The 25,563-nt window shown below is 38.1% G+C and overlaps 1 protein-coding gene across 3 annotated transcripts in view; it reads right to left on the reverse strand.

The window, feature by feature from the left end:
- Positions 1-957: 957 nt before the first annotated feature.
- The window catches only part of mixl1 (Mix paired-like homeobox), a 30,367-nt gene continuing 5,761 nt past the window's right edge, over positions 958-25,563 (reverse strand). For 2 of the 3 annotated variants that reach the window (XM_061986950.1, XM_061986949.2), the window contains 2 exons: positions 10,387-10,507; positions 958-1,645 (listed from right to left, as the gene is read on the reverse strand). In XM_061986950.1, the coding sequence (XP_061842934.1) occupies positions 1,086-1,645; positions 10,387-10,507 (681 nt within the window). In that variant the 3' untranslated portion in view covers positions 958-1,085. The remainder of the gene's footprint in view (positions 1,646-10,386; positions 10,508-25,563) is intronic. The other variant, XM_072916294.1, reaches the window with a different exon arrangement.

Genomic DNA, 25,563 nt, shown 5'->3' on the forward strand with positions numbered 1-25,563 from the left:
TGGATCTAACATAATAGTGAGAGTCTAGTCCATAGAGGATCTAACATAATAGTGAGAGTCCAGTCCATAGTGGATCTAACATAATAGTGTGAGAGTCCAGTCCATAGTGGATCTAACATAATAGTGAGTGTCCAGTCCATAGTGGATCTAACATAATAGTGTGAGAGTCCAGTCCATAGTGGATCTAACATAATATTGTGAAAGTCCAGTCCATAGTGGATCTAACATAATAGTGAGAAAGTCCAGTCCATAGTGGATCTAACATAATAGTGTGAAAGTCCAGTCCATAGTAGATCTAACATAATAGTGAGAGTCCAGTCCATAGTGGATCTAACATAATAGTGGGAGAGTCCAGTCCATAGTGGATCTAAAATAATAGTGAGTGTCCAGTCCATAGTGGATCTAACATAATAGTGAGTGTCCAGTCCATAGTGGATCTAACATAATAGTGAGAGTCCAGTCCATAGTGGATCTAACATAATAGTGAGAGTCTAGTCCATAGAGGATCTAACATAATAGTGAGAGTCCAGTCCATAGTGGATCTAACATAATAGTGTGAGTCCAGTCCATAGTGGATCTAACATAATAGTGAGTGTCCAGTCCATAGTGGATCTAACATAATAGTGAGTGTCCAGTCCATAGTGGATCTAACATAATAGTGAGAGTCCAGTCCATAGTGGATCTAACATAATAGTGAGAGTCTAGTCCATAGAGGATCTAACATAATAGTGAGAGTCCAGTCCATAGTGGATCTAACATAATAGTGTGAGAGTCCAGTCCATAGTGGATCTAACATAATAGTTTGAAAGTCCAGTCCATAGTGGATCTAACATAATAGTGTGAGAGTCCAGTCCATAGTGGATCTAACATAATAGTGAGAGTCCAGTCCATAGTGAGGCCAGCAGGAGACCATCTCGGGCGGAGACATTGGATTAGAGAAATATCAAAATATCCAACCACATATTTAGATTTATTTTTAATTTAGACAGCCAATAAACAATAAAAACATTACATTTAAGATGAAATCCAAAAAAATGTATTACTATTTTACAATAAATAAAACTGTATATCATCTCCTCCGAACACTACATAAAACCACCAAACCCAACCATGGCCTCACTCTCCCAATCAGAGTCCGAATCGGAAAATTCCGGCGTCTCCGCTCCGGGGATCGGGGAGAAGTTTCTAAAACCGTCCCCTGCGGCGGTCACTTGAGGGTACTGCATTTGGCCCCCGCCGTCTTTGGGCGACGACCTGCTGAAGGTATTCTGCGTGGGGATGGGCGGGATCACTACTTTCATCTCGGGTCCGATGGTCTTGTTGGGTGGAAAGTTGTCATATTCCACCAGAGCCTTGGGAGCGGGGTTGCCCGTTTGGACTTTAAGCTGTTGCTCGGACTTTGGGTACAGGAGGACGTTGCTGGAGGGGACGTCGACGCTCAGTTCGTGGCACTGCATCTGTTCCAGCTTCACCCAACTGCCGTTTTTGTCATAGATGCAGGACAAATGGCCGCTCAGTCTGCCTGACACACCGGCCCTGTGCGAGTCTTCTACATTTGAGTGCACCGGGGGTCTGTAACTGTCCTCCAGTCCAAAAGCCGATGTACCTTGTCCGTGAACCTCTGCGCTGTGGCTATCATACACTGCTGGGAAAAAGAGGAGGAAATCAGTACAAAGTTTGTTCTTATAACTCAGACTTGGGCAAATTAAGGCCCGTTAAGCTTTTCAATCTGGCCCGCCGGACATACCCAAATAATTTTTTTGAGATCTTTAAGATGGAAAGTGTAGCTGCCATTATGATGTGCAGTCATGTTTTCTAATGACCAGGGCCGGCCCGTGGCATAGGCCGTATAGGCAAATGCTAAGGGCGCCGTCCATCAGGGGGCGCCATGCCAGAGCCACAAATGTTGGAGAAAAAAAAAGTTGTTACTATTATTTCTAAATACAAAAAAATAATCTCAAGTTAATTAAAATGCAAAGTAAAGCCTATTTAATAGAAATATTTGTTACAACATTACGCCCCCCTCCTCCCCCCGCACGGTGCGCCCCCTCCCTTCCCGTATCATGACTCTTTTTGGACGTCACCACATCAAAAAATCAACACAAGATGTCAAAACGGCCAAAACTGTCAGGTGCCCAGGGAAGAAAAAAGAGAAAAGAAGAGGAGAAACGAGAAAAGACAGAGGTAGCAGGTAGGTAACGTTAGCCTACATGAAATTATTTGTCTGTTACAGAATGTGATAGTAACCTGGCTTTTTAGCATTAAGCTAATGTTACATGATTCGGCAATTGCTAATCAATAAATAGCTAGTTCTGTTTTAACGTCGGGTTAATATTGTGGAGGGGGCTAAATTGTTATGGAAAATAATAATGTAACGTTAGGTAATTACAGTACTCCTACCTTACATTCCTCAGGGACATTTGTATTAGATCTTTTAAGCAGGTGTTTTTTGTTTACATTGTTATTGCCTTCTGGTTAGCCAATGTTTGCCCTGCAGGTAATAGTCACTTTTCCACCCCTTTATATATTAGGTATAGTTGTAAGTAAAAAACAAAGGTCAAAGACAAAGCTATTCGGTTTCTTGTGAGTATATACACTTCACTGCCGATGTGGGGGGGCGCCACCTAAAATCTTGCCTAGGGCGCCAGATTGGTTAGGGCCGGGCCTGCTAATGACCGTAATTCTTCAACTATACAAAATATTTCAATGCTCGGAATCTGCGCTTTTGCATGATATACTAGTTCAGGGGTCGGCAACCCAAAATGTTGAAAGAGCCATACTGGACCGAAAAATACAAAAACAAGTCTGTCTGGAGCCGCAAAAAATTAAAAGCCATATTCACATTCATGAGATATAAATTGAATTAAGAGGACTTATAGGCAGAGGTGGGTAGAGTAGCCAGAAATTGTACTCAAGTAAGAGTACGGTTACTTTAGAGATTTATTACTCAAGTAAAAGTAAGGAGTAGTCACCCAAATATTCACTTGAGTAAAAGTAAAAAGTATGTTGTGAAAAAACTACTCAAGTACTGAGTAACTGATGAGTAACATACACACACACACATATCATATATATATATATATACACACATTTATATATATACACACAGTATATAATTTATATTTATTTATTTTGCCGTTTTTGTTTACATGTTAAAGGTGTTTTAATGAATATACATGCATGTTTAACACATATAGATTCCTTTCTTTCATGAAGACAAGAATATAAGTTGGTGTATTACCTGATTCTGATGACTTGCATTGATTGTAATCAGACAGTAGTGATGATAGCGTCCACGTTTTCAAATGGAGGAGAAAAAAAGTTCCTCCTTTCTGTCTAATACCACATGAAAGTGGTTGGTTTTTGGCATCCTATTTGTCCAGCTTCCATATTCGTTTTTATACACTTTACAAGAAATACATTGGCGGCAAACTCCGTAGCTTGCTAGCTTGTTTGCGCTGGCTTTCGGAGACTCTTGTTTTGAAAGCGCATGCGCGATGGAGCGGCACTTTTATTGTGAAGACAGGAACTGTGCAGTCAATCTTTAGGCTTTTGACGGGATGTACGGTTGAAATAAAAAAAGGGTCTTTTTTTCCTTCACACTTTTGATTGATTGATTGAAACTTTTATTAGTAGATTGCACAGTACAGTATATATTCCGTACAATTGACCACTAAATGGTAACACCCCAATAAGTTTTTCAACTTGTTTAAGTCAGGTCATGTGACCGCCTGGCTCTGTTTGATTGGTCCAACGTCACCAGTGACTGCATCTGATTGGTGGAACGGAGTGAACGTCACCAGTGACTGTATTTGTTGAAACGCAGGCACTATGACAGACCAAAACAAACAAAGCGTGCATTAACAGATCGATAAAAATTAGTAGCGAGTAGCGAGCTGAATGTAGATAAAAGTAGCGGAGTAAAAGTAGCGTTTCTTCTCTATAAATATACTCAAGTAAAAGTAAAAGTATGTTGCATTAAAACTACTCTTAGAAGTACAATTTATCCCAAAAGTTACTCAAGTAGATGTAACGGAGTAAATGTAGCGCGTTACTACCCACCTCTGCTTATAGGAAACTAAATGAGCTCAAATATAGCTACAAATGAGGCATAATGATGCAATAGGTACATATAGCTAGCCTAAATAGCCTGTTAGCATCGAGTAGCTTGCAGTCATGCAGTGACCAAATATGTCTGATTAGCACTCCACACAAGTCAATAACATCAACAAAACTCACCTTTCATACACAACCTTAAAAGTTTGGTAGACAAAATGAGACAGGAAAAGAAGTGGCATAAAACACATCCTAGAAAGTTATACATGTAAACAAACTACGGTGAGTTCAAGGACCGCCATAATTAGTAGGACAAAACGGCGCTCGCCAAATACTCGAATCAGTGAAGCATGTTTAATACAAACAGTGTGCTTTATAACAATTAGGGAGGTTTGTGTCATGTTTGTCCTCCTACAGAAACTATATTAAAACAAAAAATATATTTTTTTCCCCCTCATCTTTTTCCATTTTTCATACATTTTTGAAAAAGCTCCAGAGAGCCACTAGGGCGGCGCTAAAGAGCCGCATGCGGCTCTAGAGCCGCGGGTTGCCGACCCCTGTACTAGTTACTATGGTCATCTAATTAGTTACTATGGTAATCTAATTACCGTATTTTCCGCACTATAAGGCGCACCGGATTATAAGGCGCACCTTCAATGAATGGCCTATTTTAAAACTTTGTTCATATATAAGGCGCACCGCATTATAAGGCGCATAGAATAGACGCTACAGTAGAGGCCGGGGTTACGTTATGCATCCCGTAGTTGCGAGACCTGTTGTGGCTCAATATTGGTCTATATATAAGGCGCACCGGATTATAAGGCGCACTGTCAGCTTTTGAGAAAATTTGAGGTTTTTAAGTGCGCCTTATAGTGCGGAAAATACGGTAGTTACTAAGGTAATCTAAAAAAAATCACAGCAGCTTTTTACAACAAAGTTCTAAAGGTTAGTTTGATTGAAACTTTTATTAGTAGATTGCACAGTGAAGTACATATTCCGTACAATTGACCACTAAATGGTAACACCCCAATAAGTTTTTCAACTTGGGGTCTACGTTAGTCAATTCATGGTAAAACTAGTGATATATCAGATTGTAGGTGTGTTTTTTTCCTACCCTTTGCGTTCATATTTCGCTGTGTTTGTTGCATTTTCCGTTTGATTGTAAAATATGTGGATGGAGAGTGGGTGTGACGTTCATATGTTAATATTCAGTGTTTTATCGTTCATAGACTAGACCGGGGGTCAGCAACCCGCGGCTCTAGAGCCGCATGCGGCTCTTTAGCGCCGCCCTAGTGGTTCTCTGGAGCTTTTTCAAAAATGTATGAAAAATGGAAAAAGATGAGGGGGAAAAAAATATTTTTTGTTTTAGTATGTTTTCTGTAGGAGGACAAACATGACACAAACCTCCCAAATTGTTATAAATCACACTGTTTATATTAAACATGCTTCACTGATTCGAGTATTTGGCGAGCGCCGTTTTGTCCTACTAATTTTGGCGGTCCTTGAACTCACCTTAGTTTGTTTACATGTATAACTTTCTCCGACTTCCTACGACGTGTTTGATCCTTTTTCTGTCTCATTTTGTCCACCAAACTTTTAACTTTGTGCATGAATGCACAAAGGTGAGTTTTGTTGATGTTATTGACTTGTGTGGAGTGCTAATCAGACATATTTGGTCACTGCATGACTGCAAGCTAATCGATGCTAACATGCTATTTAGGCTAGCTATATGTACATATTGCATCATTATGCCTCATTTGTAGCTATATTTGAGCTCATTTAGTTTCCTTTAAGTCCTCTTAATTCAATGTATATCTCATGACACACTATCTGTATGTAATTAGGGAGGTTTGTGTCATGTTTGTCCTCCTACAGAAACCATATTAAAACAAAAAATATATTTTTTTCCCCCTCATCTTTTTCCATTTTTCATACATTTTTGAAAAAGCTCCAGAGAGCCACTAGGGCGGCGCTAAAGAGCCGCATGCGGCTCTAGAGCCGCGGGTTGCCGACCCCTGTACTAGTTACTATGGTCATCTAATTAGTTACTATGGTAATCTAATTACCGTATTTTCCGCACTATAAGGCGCACCGGATTATAAGGCGCATAGAATAGACGCTACAGTAGAGGCCGGGGTTACGTTATGCATCCCGTAGTTGCGAGACCTGTTGTGGCTCAATATTGGTCTATATATAAGGCGCACCGGATTATAAGGCGCACTGTCAGCTTTTGAGAAAATTTGAGGTTTTTAAGTGCGCCTTATAGTGCGGAAAATACGGTAGTTACTAAGGTAATCTAAAAAAATCACAGCAGCTTTTTACAACAAAGTTCTAAAGGTTAGTTTGATTGAAACGTTTATTAGTAGATTGCACAGTACAGTACATATTCCGTACAATTGACCACTAAATGGTAACACCCCAATAAGTTTTTCACACTTGTTTAAGTCGGGGTCTACATTTAGTCAATTCATGGTAAAACTAGTGATATATCAGATTGTAGGTGGGGTTTTTTTCCTACCCTTTGCGTTCATATTTCGCTGTGTTTGTTGCATTTTCCGTTTGATTGTAAAATATGTGGATGGAGAGTGGGTGTGACGTTCATATGTTAATATTCAGTGTACCGTATTTTTCTGACTATAAGTGGCAGTTTTTTTCATAGTTTGGCCGGGGGTGCGGCTTATACTCAGGAGCGACTTATGTGTGAAATTATGAACACATTACCGTAAAATATCAAATAATATTATTTAGCTCATTCACGTAAGAGACTAGACCAGGGGTCGGCAACCTTTACCAGTCAAAGAGCCATTTTGACCAGTTTCACAAATTATAGAAAACAATGGGAGCCGCAAAAAATTTTGAAATTTTAATTGAAATAATGTATATAAAAAATGTTTTTTGCTTTGTGCTATGTATAAACTAGGGGTCTCAGACACGTTGCCCACACCTTTATATGGAATATTTAAGCTGGTGCGGCACGCGGGTTTTGAATGAATAGCGCTTGTCAGCGTCATGCGTGCCGTGATGGTACAGCTTATAGCGCCCACTACAACCAGCGTGCCTGATCAGCCACACGTTGTATGGTGTTTCCGCTTGCTCACGTAGGTGACAGCAAGGCATACTTGGTCAACAACCACACAGGTTACACTGACGGTGGCGGTATAAAAAAAACTTTAACACTCTTACTAATAATGCGCCACACTGTGAACCCACACCAAACAAGAATGACAAACACATTTCGGGAGAACATCTGCACCGTAACACAACATAAACACAACAGGACAAATACCCAGAATCCCATGCAGCCCTAACTCTTCCGGGATACATTATACACCCCCGCAACCAAACCCCGCCCACCTCAACCGACGCACAGGGGGGGTTGATGTGTGAGGGAGCAGGCTTGGGGTGGGGGAGGGGTTTGGTGGTAGCAGGGGTGTGTAATGTAGCCCGGAAGAGTCAGGGCTGCATGGGATTCTGGGTGTTTGTTCTGTTGTGTTTATGTTGTGTTAAGGTGCAGATGTTCTCCCGAAATGTGTTTGTCATTCTTGTTTGGTTTTGGTTCAAAGTGTGGCGCATTATTAGCAAGAGTGTTAAAGTTGTTTTATATGATCCCCGTCAGTGTAACCTGTGTGGCTGTTGACCAAGTATGCCTTGCTGTCACGTACGTGTGCAAGCAGAAGATGTATATTGTATAACAAGTGTCGGGCTGGCACGCTGTCAATACAGATTGTAGAGGGCGCCAAATGTTGTACCATCATGGCACGCCCTTAATAAAGCTTTAAGGGTGAAAATGGGTGAATATTAATCCCGGGAGTTTTCTGCGAGAGGCACTGAAATCCGGAAGTCTCACGGGACAATTGGGGGGTTCAGCAAGTAAGCTGCTGAGCCGCATCAGAGTGATCAAAGAGCCGCATGCGGCTCCGGAGCCGCGGGTTGCCGACCCCTGGACTAGACGTATAAGATTTCATGGGATTTAGCGATTAGGAGTGACAGATTGTTTGGTAAACATACAGCATGTTCTATATGTTATAGTTATTTGAATGACTCTTACCATAATATGTTACGTTAACATACCAGTTGGTTATTTATGCCTCATATAACGTACACTTATTCAGCCTGTTGTTCACTATTCTTGATTTATTTTAAATTGCCTTTCAAATGTCTATTCTTGCTGTTGGCTTTTATCAAATAAACTTCCCCAAATAATGCGACTTATACTCCAGTGCGACTTATATATGTTTTTTTCCTTCTTTATTATGCATTTTCGGCCGGTGCGACTTATACTCCGAAAAATACGGTACTATGGTAATCTGAAAAGTCACAGCAGAGCAGACGAGGCACCAAGCAGTGTGGGTGGGGAGCGTTTCCACAGAAACATGGGTGTCAGGGACAGACGCGGAAGGAGTTTTTTTACAACAAAGTTCTAAAGCTTAGTGATATATCAGATTGTAGGTGTTTTTTTTTGTTTTTTTTACCCATCGCGTTCATATTTCGCTGTGTTTGTTGCATTTTTCATTTGATTGTAAAATATGTGGATGGAGAGGGGGTGTGACGTTCATATGTTGTCAATAGGGATGTCCGATAATATCGGACTGACTATATTATCGGCCGATAAATGCTTTAAAATGTAATATCGGAAATCATCGGTGTCTGTTTCAAAATTATCGGTATCTGTTTCAAAAAGTAAAATGTATGTCTTTTTAAAAGGCCGCTGTGTACACGGACGTAGGGAGAAGTACAGAGCGCCAATAAACCTTAAAGGCACTGCCTTTGCCATACTTGCCAACCCTCCCGGATTTTCCGGGAGACTCACGAAATTCAGCACCTCTCCCGAAAACCTCCCGGGACAAATTTTCTCCCGAAAATCTCCCGAAATTCAGGCGGACTCAGGTCCTGAGTCCGCTAACCCACAATATAAACAGCATACCTGCCCAATCACGTTATAACTGTAGAATGATGGAGGGCGAGTTCTTGGTTTCTTATGTGGGTTTATTGTTAGGCAGTTTCATTAACGTCCTCCCAGCGCGGTAACAACACACAACAACAGCAGTCACGTTTTTGTATACCGTAAAGCAGTTCGTCTGCCGTAAACAGCAATGTTGTGACACTCTTAAACAGGACAATACTGCCATCTAGTGCATTTAATGAAAGCACTTTTGTGCGTGCCACACAGCAATGCATCATCAGAGAGGGTGTTCAGCATGGTTAGAAAAATAGTGACAGAGAATAGAACAAGGATGGACAATTCAATCCTTAACTCAACAATGAGTAGATGAGTGTTATGTGTGTGTATATGTGTAAATAAATGAACACTGAAATTCAAGTATTTATTTTATATATATATACATATATATATATATATATATATATATATGAAATACTTGACTTGGTGAATTCTAGCTGTAAATATACTCCTCCCCTTTTAGCCACCCCCACCCCCCTCCCAAAATCGGAGGTCTCGAGGTTGGCAAGTATGGCCTTTGCGTGCCGGCCCAGTCACATAATATCTACGGCTTTTCACACACACAAGTGAATGCAACGCCTACTTGGTCAACAGCCATACAGGTCACACTGAGGGTGGCCGTATAAACAACTTTAACACTGTTACAAATATGCGCCACACTGTGAACCCACACCAAACAAGAATGACAAAACACATTTCGGGAGAACATCCGCACCGTAACACAACAGAACAAATACCCAGAATCCCTTGCAGCACTAACTCTTCGCCCCGCCCCCCAACCTCAACCTCCAGAGCATGTCCCAAATTCCAAGCTGCTGTTTTGAAGCATGTTAAAAAAAAATAATGCACTTTGTGACTTCAATAATAAATATGGCAGTGCCATGTTGGCATTTTTTTTTTCCATAACTTGAGTTGATTTATTTTGGAGAACCTTGTTACATTGTTTAATGCATCCAGCGGGGCATCACAACAAAATTAGGCATAATAATGTGTTAATTCCACGACTGTATATATCGGTATCGGTTGATATCGGAATTAAGAGTTGGACAATATCGGCAAAAAAAGCCATTATCGGACATCTCTAGTTGTCAATATTCAGTGTTTTATCGTTCATAGTTAATATTGTAAATCCCACATTCTTTAATTTCATGTACTGTACATTCTGGGTGTCTAATTCAGTAAAACAAATAAAAAATTCAATTTTTAAGGCGGTCTGTCAACGTTTTTAGCATTCAATCAGACATTGTGAGGTTTTGTATTAGTGTTCCTAAAAATAGATATACCGGGCCCCAGACATTTTTTTTTTTTTTTTTTTCAAAATAATTGCCCAGGCCTGTTATAACTGAATCAAAACCACGGCTGTCAATCACCTTTTTCTGCGGCCATCATGTTTTGGAACTGGCTGAAAGATACAGCCGGGTTGGGGGCCTTGGCAGCCGCCGAGGACCCGACCTGGCGACGGGATTTGGCTCTCCTGTTCTGGAACCACACCTGAAATTGGAAAAAAAGTGCACAGAGATGAAAAAAAAGCACAAACGAGTGTGTTGCTTATCGTTAGTGTATATGTACAATATGTTGTGTTTTAGTGAGAGCCTGTATACATGGTCTCAATGGTATAAATCTACACTGCAAAAACTGCAATCTTAGTAATATTGATTATCTCAAATAAGGGTGATATTTGCTTATTTTCTGTCTGATGAGACAATTCTTCTCACTAAGCAGATTTTATGTTAGAGTGTTTTACTTGTTTTAAGTCTTTTGGTCCTAAATGATGTCAGTAAGATATTACAGCTTGTTGCTGAGATTTGATGACCTATATTGAGTAAAACATGCTTGAAACTAGAATATCAAGTGTTGCAAAGCTGTGTCATCAACACTCACAAGTATAAAACTACTTTTTTTAAAGTCATCATTTCTTATTTCAAGCATGAAAAAAAAAAAATCATGACTTTGACACAATTGTTTCTCATAATTAAAACAGATGACAGCCAAATGCTGTTTTATTTTCAATGAAACAATAGAAAATACGACAGTCAATATTTAAACATTTAATATGTGTCATTTCTAACAATTTTGAACAGAAATAGTTCATGCACATTCAGATAAATTCTTCAAAATTACAATAAAAAAAAATTTGGCCGGGGGCCGGGCTGTATATATGTGCACTAATTGACTGAAAGAGCACGCACTTGGCGTGATGATGTCATGTTATCCATGGAAAAATGCATTTTTAGACAATATGATTTGCTTGAGCGGCTAGGAGACCCCAAGAGTAACATTCCATTAAGAACAATAAATTAGTTTTTAGTATAAATTTGCTGGTTTCAAGAAATGTAATGCCGAGCGCATATCATTATGTCAAGATAAATTACTTAATTTAAGAATATTTTTCAAAATATTGAACAAAAAGGTCTCTTTTTTTTCTACCAAGAAAAGTGCACTTGTTATTAGTGAGAATATACTTATTTTATGGTATTTTGGGTTCATTGAGGTTAGCTAATTAGGGCCCGCAATGGGACATAAGGACCTATTGTTTTTCTAAGGTTTTATTATTATTCTTTCTTTCTTCTTCCGCCGCCTCTTTGAGCACTAATTTGACCCACTTAACATGCTTCAAAACTCACCATATTTGACCCACACATCAGGACCTGCGAAAATTGCCTTTTAATAAAAAAAACGAACCCCAAAACTCAAAATTGCGCTCTAGCGCCCCCTAGGAAGAATAAATAACTACGCTGCCTGTAACTCCCACTAGGAAGGTCGGAGAGACATGAAACAAAAACCTTTATGTAGGTCTGACTTAGATCTACATTTCATAATTGTATATCCTCGGGCTAAAATCAACAGGAAGTTGGCAATTCCCCCTTCAAGACAAAAAAGTACTAAAAACAGTCACTTTTGCCTCTTTGAGCTGTAATTTGACCCTCTTAACATGCTTCAAAACTAACCAAACTGAACGCACACATCAGGACTGGCAAAAATTGTGATCTCATAAAAAAACCTAACCCCAAATCTCAAAATTGTGCTCTTGAGCAATTTTTGAATAAAACACACAAAAAACTGCTCCTCAGATGAAAAAACTGACAAAACTGCCTGTAACTCCCACTGGGAAGGTCGGAGAGACATGAAAAAAAAACTTCTATGTAGGTCTAAGTCAGACCTACATTTTATAATTGTACATCTTCGGGCAAAAATCAACAGGAAGTTGGCAATTCCCCCTTCAAGACAAAAAAGTACTAAAAACAGTCACTTTTGCCTCTTTGAGCTGTAATTTGACCCCCTTAACATGCTTCAAAACTCACCGAACTTAACACACACATCAGGACTGGCTAAAACTGTGATCTAATGAAAAAACCTAACCCCAAATCTAAAAATTGTGCTCTACAGCAATTTTTTAATATAACGCACAAAAAACTGCTCCTCGGATGAAAAATCTGACAAAACTGCCTGTAACTCCCACTGGGAAGGTCGGAGAGACATGAAACGAAAACCTCTCCGTAGGTCTCACTTAGACCTACATTTCATAAATTGACAACCCCCAGCAAAAATATACAGGAAGTTTGCTATTCCCCCTTCAACACAACATTTTTGTAAAAACACGTCACCTTTCTTCAAACATTATCTCCTCTGAGCGCGTTTGTTGTTTCGGCTTCAAACTAACACAGGAGAGAGATTGAACCCTTCTGATTAAAAGTTGGTGAAAGAGTTTTGATACCTGCTCCGGTTTTGATTTTATGACCCTTCAAAGACCCGCTGCACTGATGCTCCTGCGGTGCGGTTTTTTTTTAAGATGGCTGCTTAAAAGCAGGAAGCACCAACGTGCCCACACAATGCAGACAAGGTAGGTACACTAGACAAAAGTCTTGGGACACTTCAGACTAAAAGTAGACAAAAGTATTGGGACACTTAGGACTAGCACCTGCCAAATACGCGGGCCCGAACAACGCTGCTTGCAGCTTTAATTTTACTTGTTTTGGAAAGTCTTGACAAGCCGAATTTTCTTGTTCTATTGGCAGATAATCTTGCTTAGTTCAAGTAAAATACCCCTCATTTTTGTATTTTTTTTCCCTTGTTTTTGATCACTGACTTTTTGCAATGAAGTTAAAGGGATAAAGTAAGAAACACACTGCAAAAACTGCAATTTAAGTAAGATGAAATATGTCAAATAAGGATGATATTTGCTTATTTTCTGTCTGATGAGACAATTCTTCTCACTAAGCAGATTTTATGTTGGAGTGTTTTACTTGTTTTAAGTGTTTTGCTCCTAAATGATGTCAGTAAGATATTACAGCTTGTTGCTGAGATTTGATGACCTATATTGAGTAAAACATGCTTGAAACTAGAATATCAAGTGTTGCAAAGCTGTGTCATCAACACTCACAAGTATAAAACTACTTTTTTAAAGTAATCATTTCTTATTTCAAGCATGAAAAAAAATCATGACTTTGACACAATTGTGTCTCATAATTAAAACAGATGACAGCCAAATGCTGTTTTATTTTCAGTGAAACAATAGAAAATACCACAGTCAATATTTAAACATTTAATATGTGTAATTTCTAACAATTTTGAACCGAAATAGTTCATGCACATTCAGATAAATTCTTCAAAATTACGATAAAAAAAAATTTGGCCGGGGGCCAGGCTGTATATATGCGCACTAATTGACTGAAAAAGCACGCACTTGGCGCGATGATGTCATGTTATCCATGGAAAAATGCATTTTTAGACAATATGATTTGCCTGAGCGGCTAGGAGACCCCGAGAGTAACATTCCATTAAGAACAATAAATTAGTTTTTAGTATAAATTTGCTGGTTTCAAGAAACGTAATGCCGAGCGCATATCATTATGTCAAGATAAATTACTTAATTTAAGAATATTTTTCAAAATATTGAGCAAAAAGGTCTATTTTTTTCTACCAAGAAAAGTGCACTTGTTATTAGTGAGAATATACTTATTTTATGGTATTTTGGGTTCATTGAGGTTAGCTAATTAGGGCCCGCAATGGCCCATTGCAAAAGGACTCCCGAAGGGAGTCCTTATGCAATGGGACATAAGGACCTATTGTTTTTCTAAGGTTTTATTATTATTCTTTCTTTCTTCTTCCGCCGCCTCTTTGAGCACTAATTTGACCCACTTAACATGCTTCAAAACTCACCATATTTGACCCACACATCAGGACCTGCGAAAATTGCCTTTTAATAAAAAAACCGAACCCCAAAACTCAAAATTGCGCTCTAGCGCCCCCTAGGAAGAATAAATAACTACGCTGCCTGTAACTCCCACTAGGAAGGTCGGAGAGACATGAAACAAAAACCTTTATGTAGGTCTGACTTAGATCTACATTTCATAATTGTATATCCTCGGGCTAAAATCAACAGGAAGTTGGCAATTCCCCCTTCAAGACAAAAAAGTACTAAAAACAGTCACTTTTGCCTCTTTGAGCTGTAATTTGACCCTCTTAACATGCTTCAAAACTCACCAAACTGAACGCACACATCAGGACTGGCTAAAATTGTGATCTCATAAAAAAACCTAACCCCAAATCTCAAAATTGTGCTCTTGAGCAATTTTTGAATAAAACACACAAAAAACTGCCTGTAACTCCCACTGGGAAGGTCGGAGAGACATGAAACGAAAACCTCTATGTAGGTCTCACTTAGACCTACATTTCATAAATTGACAACCCCCAGCAAAAATATACAGGAAGTTTGCTATTACCCCTTCAACACAACATTTTTGTAAAAACACGTCACCTTTCTTCAAACATTATCTCCTCTGAGCGCGTTTGTTGTTTCGGCTTCAAACTAACACAGGAGAGAGATTGAACCCTTCTGATTAAAAGTTGGTGAAAGAGTTTTGATACCTGCTCCGGTTTTGATTTTATGACCCTTCAAAGACCCGCTGCACTGATGCTCCTGCGGTGCGGGTTTTTTTTAAGATGGCTGCTCAAAAGCAGGAAGCGCCAACGTGCCCACACAATGCAGACAAGGTAGGTACACTAAACAAAAGTCTTGGGACACTTCGGACTAAAAGTAGACAAAAGTATTGGGACACTTAGGACTAGCACCTGCCAAATACGCGGGCCCGAACAACGCTGCTTGCAGCTTTAATTTTACTTGTTTTGGAAAGTCTTGACAAGCCGAATTTTCTTGTTCTATTGGCAGATAATCTTGCTTAGTTCAAGTAAAATACCCCTCATTTTTGTATTTTTTTTCCCTTGTTTTTGATCACTGACTTTTTGCAATGAAGTTAAAGGGATAAAGTAAGAAACACACTGCAAAAACTGCAATCTAAGTAAGATGAAATATGTCAAATAAGGGTGATATTTGCTTATTTTCTGTCTGATGAGACAATTCTTCTCACTAAGCAGATTTTATGTTAGAGTGTTTTACTCGTTTTAAGTGTTTTGGTCCTAAATGATGTCAGTAAGATATTACAGCTTGTTGCTGAGATTTGATGACCTATATTGAGTAAAACATGCTTGAAACTAGAATATCAAGTGTTGCAAAGCTGTGTCATCAACACTCACAAGTATAAAACTACTTTTTTAAAGTCATCATTTCTTATTTCAAGCATGAAAAAAAATCATGACTTTGACACAATTGTTTCTCATAATTAAAACAGATAACAGCCAAATGCTGTTTTATTGTCAGTGAAACAATAGAAAATACCACAGTCAATATTTAAACATTTAATATGTGTCATTTCTAACAATTTTGAACAGAAATAGTTCATGCACATTCAGATAAATTCTTCAAAATTACGATAAAAAAAAATTTGGCCGGGGGCCGGGCTGTATATATGCGCACTAATTGACTGAAAGAGCACGCACTTGGCGTGATGATGTCATGTTATCCATGGAAAAATGCATTTTTAGACAATATGATTTGCCTGAGCGGCTAGGAGACCCCGAGAGTAACATTCCATTAAGAACAATAAATTAGTTTTTAGTATAAATTTGCTGGTTTCAAGAAATGTAACGCCGAGCGCATATCATTATGTCAAGATAAATTACTTAATTTAAGAATATTTTTCAAAATATTGAGCAAAAAGGTCTATTTTTTTTCTACCAAGAAAAGTGCACTTGTTAGTAGTGAGAATATACTTATTTTATGGTATTTTGGGTTCATTGAGGTTAGCTAATTTTTACTTGTTTTGGAAAGTCTTGACAAGCCGAATTTTCTTGTTCTATTGGCAGATAATCTTGCTTAGTTCAAGTAAAATACCCCTCATTTTTGTATTTTTTTTCCCCTTGTTTTTGATCACTGACTTTTTGCAATGAAGTTAAAGGGATAAAGTAAGAAGCACACTGCAAAAACTGCAATTTGAGTAAGATGAAATATGTCAAATAAGGGTGATATTTGCTTATTTTCTGTCTGATAAGATAAGATTTTATGTTAGTGTTTTACTTGTTTTAAGTGTTTTGGTCCTAAATGATGTCAGTAAGATATTACAGCTTGTTGCTGAGATTTGATGACCTATATTGAGTAAAACATGCTTGAAACTAGAATATCAAGTGTTGCAAAGCTGTGTCATCAACACTCACAAGTATAAAACTACTTTTTTTAAAGTCATCATTTCTTATTTCAAGCCTGAAAAAAAATCATGACTTTGACACAATTGTTTCTCATAATTAAAACAGATGACAGCCAAATGCTGTTTTATTTTCAGTGAAACACTAGAAAATACGACAGTTAATATTTAAACATTTAATATGTGTCATTTCTAACAATTTTGAACAGAAATAGTTCATGCACATTCAGATAAATTCTTCAAAATTACAATAAAAATTTGGCCGGGGGCCAGGCTGTATATATGCGCACTAATTGACTGAAAGAGCACGCACTTGGCGTGATGATGTCATGTTATCCATGGAAAAATGCATTTTTAGACAATATGATTTGCCTGAGCGGCTAGGAGACCCCGAGAGTAACATTCCATTAAGAACAATAAATTACTTTTTAGTATAAATTTGCTGGTTTCAAGAAATGTAATGGCGAGCGCATATCATTATGTCAAGATAAATTACTTAATTTAAGAATATTTTTCAAAATATTGAGCAAAAAGGTCTCTTTTTTTTCTACCAAGAAAAGTGCACTTGTTATTAGTGAGAATATACTTATTTTAAGGTATTTTTGGGTTCATTGAGGTTAGCTAATTTGACTTGTTTTGGAAAGTCTTGACCAGACAAATTTTCTTGTTCTATTGGCAGATAATTTTGCTTAGTTCAAATAAAATACCCCTCATTTTTGTATTTTTTTCCCCTTGTTTTTGATCACTGACTTTTTGCAATGAAGTTAAAGGGATAAAGTAAGAAGCACACTGCAAAAACTGCAATCTAAGTAAGATGAAATATGTCAAATAAGGGTGATATTTGCTTATTTTCTGTCTGATGAGACAATTCTTCTCACTAAGCAGATTTTATGTTAGAGTGTTTTACTTGTTTTAAGTGTTTTGGTCCTAAATGATCTCAGTAAGATATTCCAGCTTGTTGCTGAGATTTGATGACCTATATTGAGTAAAACATGCTTGAAACTAGAATATCAAGTGTTGCAAAGCTGTGTCATCAACACTCACAAGTATAAAACTACTTTTTTAAAGTCATCATTTCTTATTTCAAGCATGAAAAAAAATCATGACTTTGACACAATTGTGTCTCATAATTAAAACAGATGACAGCCAAATGCTGTTTTATTTTCAGTGAAACAATAGAAAATACGACAGTTAATATTTAAACATTTAATATGTGTCATTTCTAACAATTTTGAACAGAAATAGTTCATGCACATTCAGGTAAATTCTTCAAAATTACAATAAAAAAAAATTTGGCCGGGGGGCCGGGCTGTATATATGCGCACTAATTGACTGAAAGAGCACGCACTTGGCGTGATGATGTCATGTTATCCATGGAAAAATGCATTTTTAGACAATATGATTTGCCTGAGCGGCTAGGAGACCCCGAGAGTAACATTCCATTAAGAACAATAAATTAGTTTTTAGTATAAATTTGCTGGTTTCAAGAAATGTAATGCCGAGCGCATATCATTATGTCAAGATAAATTACTTAATTTAAGAATATTTTTCAAAATATTGAGCAAATAGGTCTCTTTTTTTTCTACCAAGAAAAGTGCACTTGTTATTAGTGAGAATATACTTATTTTAAGGTATTTTGGGTTCATTGAGGTTAGCTAATTAGGGCCCGCAATGGCCCATTGCAAAAGGACTCCCGAAGGGAGTCCTTATGCAATGGGACATAAGGACCTATTGTTTTTCTAATGTTTTATTATTATTCTTTCTTTCTTCTTCCGCCGCCTCTTTGAGCACTAATTTGACCCACTTAACATGCTTCAAAACTCACCATATTTGACCCACACATCAGGACCTGCGAAAATTGCCTTTTAATAAAAAAACCGAACCCCAAAACTCAAAATTGCACTCTAGCGCCCCCTAGAAAGAAGATAAAACTACGCTGCCTGTAACTCCCACTACGAAGGTCGGAGAGACATGAAAAAAAAACTTCTATGTAGGTCTAAGTCAGACCTACATTTTATAATTGTACATCTTCGGGCTAAAATCAACAGGAAGTTGGCAATTCCCCCTTCAAGACAAAAAAGTACTAAAAACAGTCACTTTTGCCTCTTTGAGCTGTAATTTGACCCCCTTAACATGCTTCAAAACTCACCGAACTTAACACACACATCAGGAATGGCTAAAACTGTGATCTAATGAAAAAACCTAACCCCAAATCTAAAAATTGTGCTCTACAGCAATTTTTTAATAAAACGCACAAAAAACTGCTCCTCGGATGAAAAATCTGACAAAACTGCCTGTAACTCCCACTGGGAAGGTCGGAGAGACATGAAACAAAAACCTCTCCGTAGGTCTCACTTAGACCTACATTTCATAAATTGACAACCCCCAGCAAAAAGATACAGGAAGTTTGCTATTCCCCCTTCAACACAACATTTTTGTAAAAACCCGTCACCTTTCTTCAAACATTATCTCCTCTGAGCGCGTTTGTTGTTTCGGCTTCAAACTAACACAGGAGAGAGATTGAACCCTTCTGATTAAAAGTTGGTGAAAGAGTTGTGATACCTGCTCCGGTTTTGATTTTATGACCCTTCAAAGACCCGCTGCACTGATGCTCCTGCGGTGCTGTTTTTTTTAAGATTGCTGCTCAAAAGCAGGCAGCACCAACGTGCCCACACAATGCAGACAAGGTAGGTACACTAGACAAAAGTCTTGGGACACTTCAGACTAAAAGTAGACAAAAGTATTGGGACACTTAGGACTAGCACCTGCCAAATACGCGGGCCCGAACAACGCTGCTTGCAGCTTTAATTTTACTTGTTTTGGAAAGTCTTGACAAGCCGAATTTTCTTGTTCTATTGGCAGATAATCTTGCTTAGTTCAAGTAAAATACCCCTCATTTTTGTATTTTTTTTCCCTTGTTTTTGATCACTGACTTTTTGCAATGAAGTTAAAGGGATAAAGTAAGAAGCACACTGCAAAAACTGCAATTTAAGTAAGATGAAATATGTCAAATAAGGGTGATATTTGCTTATTTTCTGTCTGATGAGACAATTCTTCTCACTAAGCAGATTTTATGTTAGAGTGTTTTACTTGTTTTAAGTGTTTTGCTCCTAAATGATGTCAGTAAGATATTACAGCTTGTTGCTGAGATTTGATGACCTATATTGAGTAAAACATGCTTGAAACTAGAATATCAAGTGTTGCAAAGCTGTGTCATCAACACTCACAAGTATAAAACTACTTTTTTTAAAGTCATCATTTCTTATTTCAAGCATGAAAAAAAATCATGACTTTGACACAATTGTGTCTCATAATTAAAACAGATGACAGCCAAATGCTGTTTTATTTTCAGTGAAACAATAGAAAATACGACAGTCAATATTTAAACATTTAATATGTGTCATTTCTAACAATTTTGAACAGAAATAGTTCATGCACATTCAGATAAATTCTTCAAAATTACAATAAAAAAAAATTTGGCCGGGAGCCAGGCTGTATATATGCGCACTAATTGACTGAAAGAGCACGCACTTGACGTGATGATGTCATGTTATCCATGGAAAAATGCATTTTTAGACAATATGATTTGCCTGAGCGGCTAGGAGACCCCGAGAGTAACATTCCATTAAGAACAATAAATTAGTTTTTAGTATAAATTTGCTGGTTTCAAGAAATGTAATGCCGAGCGCATATCATTATGTCAAGATAAATTACTTAATTTAAGAATATTTTTCAAAATATTGAGCAAATAGGTCTCTTTTTTTTCTACCAAGAAAAGTGCACTTGTTATTAGTGAGAATATACTTATTTTAAGGTATTTTTGGGTTCATTGAGGTTAGCTAATTTTTACTTATTTTGGAAAGTCTTGACAAGCCGAATTTTCTTGTTCTATTGGCAGATAATCTTGCTTAGTTCAAGTAAAATACCCCTCATTTTTGTATTTTTTTCTCCTTGTTTTTGAACACTGACTTTTTGCAATGAAGTTGAAGGGATAAAGTAAGAAACACACTGCAAAAACTGCAATCTAAGTAAGATGAAATATGTCAAATAAGGGTGATATTTGCTTATTTTCTGTCTGATAAGATCATTCTTCTCACTAAGCAGATTTTATGTTAGAGTGTTTTACTTGTTTTAAGTGTTTTGGTCCTAAATGATCTCAGTAAGATATTACAGCTTTTTTCAGAGTTGATGACCTATATTGAGTAAAACATGCTTGAAACTAGAATATCAAGTGTTGCAAAGCTGTGTCATCAACACTCACAAGTATAAAACTACTTTTTTAAAGTCATCATTTCTTATTTCAAGCATGAAAAAAAAAATCATGACTTTGACACAATTGTGTGTCATAATTAAAACAGATGACAGCCAAATGCTGTTTTATTTTCAGTGAAACAATAGAAAATACGACAGTTAATATTTAAACATTTAACATGTGACATTTCTAACAATTTTGAACAGAAATAGTTCATGCACATTCAGGTAAATTCTTCAAAATTACAATAAAAATTTGGCCGGGGGCCAGGCTGTATATATGTGCACTAATTGACTGAAAAAGCACGCACTTGGCGTGATGATGTCATGTTATCCATGGAAAAAAGCATTTTTAGACAATATGATTTGCTTGAGCGGCTAGGAGACCCCGAGAGTAACATTCCATTAAGAACAATAAATTAGTTTTTAGTATAAATTTGCTGGTTTCAAGAAATGTAATGCCGAGCGCATATCATTATGTCAAGATAAATTACTTAATTTAAGAATATTTTTCTAAATATTGAGCAAAAAGGTCTCTTTTTTTTCTACCAAGAAAAGTGCACTTGTTATTAGTGAGAATATACTTATTTTAAGCTATTTTTGGGTTCATTGAGGTTAGCTAATTTTACTTGTTTTGGAAAGTCTTGACAAGCCGAATTTTCTTGTTCTATTGGCAGATAATTTTGCTTAGTTCAAATAAAATACCCCTCATTTTTGTTTGTTTTTTTCTTGTTTTTGAACACTGACTTTTTGCAGTGTGGGGACAAAATCCTGCCCGTGATCGACACCATTCTGGCCCCCGCGTTCAATTAAAAACTTGAGGAACAACTTATTGTATAGCAAATCCCTAAAAACAATAGAGTGCTCCTGTTTTATAGAGGAACATGGACCATTGTAAACACTTTGGCAGAACTAGCAAACACACCATGGTCCAAACTTGTGATTTACAACTGGGGCGTTCCTCAAGGCACCCCTTTAAGTCCTTTCCTGTTTGGAAAATATATATTAATTTCCATTATGGGATTTTTGGAACTAAAGTGTAGCGTGTTTACTTCAGATGCAGTCAGTAGTCATTTGTTCAACTTCTTTATTTACACTAGTGGTGTTCCTCAAGGTTCCGTTTTAGGTCCTCTCTTTTTTTCATCATTTGGACCGGGGGCCTGCAAGTTCAATTCAAAAACACTAGAATGCTCTCGATGAGGTTCAAATGGTTTTCGCTTCACAGGTGTGCTTTAAGCTCATGGAGAGAATGCCAAGAGTGTGCAAAACAATCAGAGCAAAAAGTGGCTATTTTTGAAGAAACTAGAATATAAAACATGTTATTTCACCTTTTTTTTGTGAAGTACATAACTCCACATGTGTTCATTCATAATTTTGATGGGACGATCTACAATGTAAATAGTTATGAAAATAAAGAAAACGCAGTGAATGAGAAGGTGTGTCCAAACTTTTGGCCTGTATTCTATTTAACTAGCTTTTTTTGGAGGAGGTCTTTTCAATCTCTGACTAATTGAATACACCAAAATCGAATATCTACTGTAGAGGACGCTGGTTTTCTGGGACATACAAAATATGAATAACGGTGAAGAGAGACGTCTGCCTCCCCTAGTTCTTAGCTTTCTGTAAATTCGCCATCCTAGCCCCCCCAAAACATCTATTTAATAACCCTAGTCCAGAGTTTTTCAACCTTTTCTGAGCCAAGGCATATTTTTTTCCTTGAAAAAATCCCGAGGCACACCCATACTTGCCAACCTTGAGACCTCCGATTTCAGGAGATGGGGGCGTGGTTAAGAGGGGAGGAGTATATTTACAGCTAGAATTCACCAAGTCAATTATTTTATATATATATATATATATATATAAGAAATACTTGACTTTCAGTGAATTCTAGCTATAAATATATATTTATTTTATTATATATATATATATATATATATATATATATATATATATATATATATATAAAAATAAGAGAAATACTTGAATTTCAGTGTTCATTTTTTTACACATATACACACACATAACACTCATCTACTCATTGTTGAGTTAAGGGTTGAATTGTCCATCCTTGTTCTATTCTTTGTCACTATTTTTCTAACCATGCTGAACACCCTCTCTGATGATGCGTTGCTGTGTGAAATGCACTAGATGGCAGTATTGTCCTGTTTAAGAGTGTCACAACATTGCTGTTTACGGCAGACGAACTGCTTTACGGTAGAGGAAAACACGTCACTCAGGTCCGCATGGAGCTGGAGGGGGCGTGGCCTCCGGGTCCGCATGGAGCTGGAGGGGGCGTGGCCTCCAGCTCCGCCTGAATTTCGGGAGAAAATTTGTCCCGGGAGGTTTTCGGGAGAGGCGCTGAATTACGGGAGTCTCCCGGAAAATCCGGGAGGGTTGGCAAGTATGGGCACACCACTCGGAGAAAACATTAAAAAAACTAAACTCTGCAGCCGATATCGCAATTGTTGGATATGACTTTAAAGCATAACCAAGCATGCATCACTATAGCTCTTGTCTCAAAGTAGGTGTACTGTCACCACCTGTCACATCACACCCTGACTTATTTGGACTTTTTTGCTGTTTTCCTGTGTATAGTGTTTTACTTCTTGTCTTGCGTTCCTATTTTTGTTGTTCATTGTCATGGCATGTACGGATGTACTTTGTGGACGCCCGTCTGCTCCACACGCTGTAAGTCTTTGCTGTCGTCCAGCATTCTGTTTTTGTTTACTTTGCAGCCAGTTCAGTTTTAGCTTCGTTTTGCATAGCCATCCCTAAGCTTCAATGCCGTTTATTTTTGGTTTAAGCATTAGACACCTTTTTACCTGCTGCCACCTACTGATATGGAAGAGTATTACACGGTTAATCTGCCGAGCTCTAGACAGCACAGACACTCAACAACGACACATTTGCGGATTATAATTACTGGTTTGCAAAAAATATTTATAACCCAATTAGGTGAAATTTGATCATCTCCCACAGCACACCAAACAATATCTCACGGTACAGAGTATTGCTGTGGTTTTATGTCATACTTGCCAACCCTCCCGGATTTTCCGGGAGACTCCCGAAATTCAGCGCCTCTCCCGAAAAACTCCCGGGACAAATTTTCTCCCGAAATTCAGACCTGAGTCCGCTTTCCCACAATATAAAGAACGTCTACAGTAAAGCAGTCCGTCTGCCGTAAACAGCAATGTTGTGACACTCTTAAACAGGACAATACTGCCATCTAGTGCATTTGATGAAAGCACTTTTGTGCGTGCCACACATCAATGCATCAGCAGAGAGGGTGTTCAGCATGGTTAGAAAGATAGTGACAGAGAATAGAACAAGGATGGACAATTCAACCCTTAACTCAACAATGAGTAGATGAGTGTTATGTGTGTGTATATGTGTAAATAAATGAACACTGAAATTCAAGTATATATATATATATATATATATATATATATATATATATATGAAATACTTGACTTGGTGAATTCTAGCTGTAAATATACTCCTCCCCTCTTAACCACGCCCATATATATATACACAGGTAAAAGCCAGTAAATTAGAATATTTTGAAAAACTTGATTTATTTCAGTAATTGCATTCAAAAGGTGTAACTTGTACATTATATTTATTCATTGCACACAGACTGATGCATTCAAATGTTTATTTCATTTCATTTTGATGATTTGAAGTGGCAACAAATGAAAATCCAAAATTCCGTGTGTCACAAAATTAGAATATAACTTAAGGCTAATACAAAAAAGGGATTTTTAGAAATGTTGGCCAACTGAAAAGTATGAAAATGAAAAATATGAGCATGTACAATACTCAATACTTGGTTGGAGCTCCTTTTGCCTCAATTACTGCGTTAATGCGGCGTGGCATGGAGTCGATGAGTTTCTGGCACTGCTCAGGTGTTATGAGAGCCCAGGTTGCTCTGATAGTGGCCTTCAACTCTTCTGCGTTTTTGGCTCTGGCATTCTGCATCTTCCTTTTCACAATACCCCACAGATTTTCTATGGGGCTAAGGTCAGGGGAGTTGGCGGGCCAATTTAGAACAGAAATACCATGGTCCGTGAACCAGGCACGGGTAGATTTTGCGCTGTGTGCAGGCGCCAAGTCCTGTTGGAACTTGAAATCTCCATCTCCATAGAGCAGGTCAGCAGCAGGAAGCATGAAGTGCTCTAAAACTTGCTGGTAGACGGCTGCGTTGACCCTGGATCTCAGGAAACAGAGTGGACCGACACCAGCAGATGACATGGCACCCCAAACCATCACTGATGGTGGAAACTTTACACTAGACTTCAGGCAACGTGGATCCTGTGCCTCTCCTGTCTTTCTCCAGACTCTGGGACCTCGATTTCCAAAGGAAATGCAAAATTTGCTTTCGTCAGAAAACATGACTTTGGACCACTCAGCAGCAGTCCAGCTGGTGTCGGTCCACTCTGTTTCCTGAGATCCAGGGTCAACGCAGCCGTCTACCAGCAAGTTTTAGAGCACTTCATGCTTCCTGCTGCTGACCTGCTCTATGGAGATGGAGATTTCAAGTTCCAACAGGACTTGGCGCCTGCACACAGCGCAAAATCTACCCGTGCCTGGTTTACGGACCATGGTATTTCTGTTCTAAATTGGCCCGCCAACTCCCCTGACCTTAGCCCCATAGAAAATCTGTGGGGTATTGTGAAAAGGAAGATGCAGAATGCCAGACCCAAAAACGCAGAAGAGTTGAAGGCCACTATCAGAGCAACCTGGGCTCTCATAACACCT

This window comes from Nerophis lumbriciformis, linkage group LG26, assembly GCF_033978685.3.
Source record: "Nerophis lumbriciformis linkage group LG26, RoL_Nlum_v2.1, whole genome shotgun sequence".
NCBI lineage: Eukaryota > Metazoa > Chordata > Actinopteri > Syngnathiformes > Syngnathidae > Nerophis > Nerophis lumbriciformis.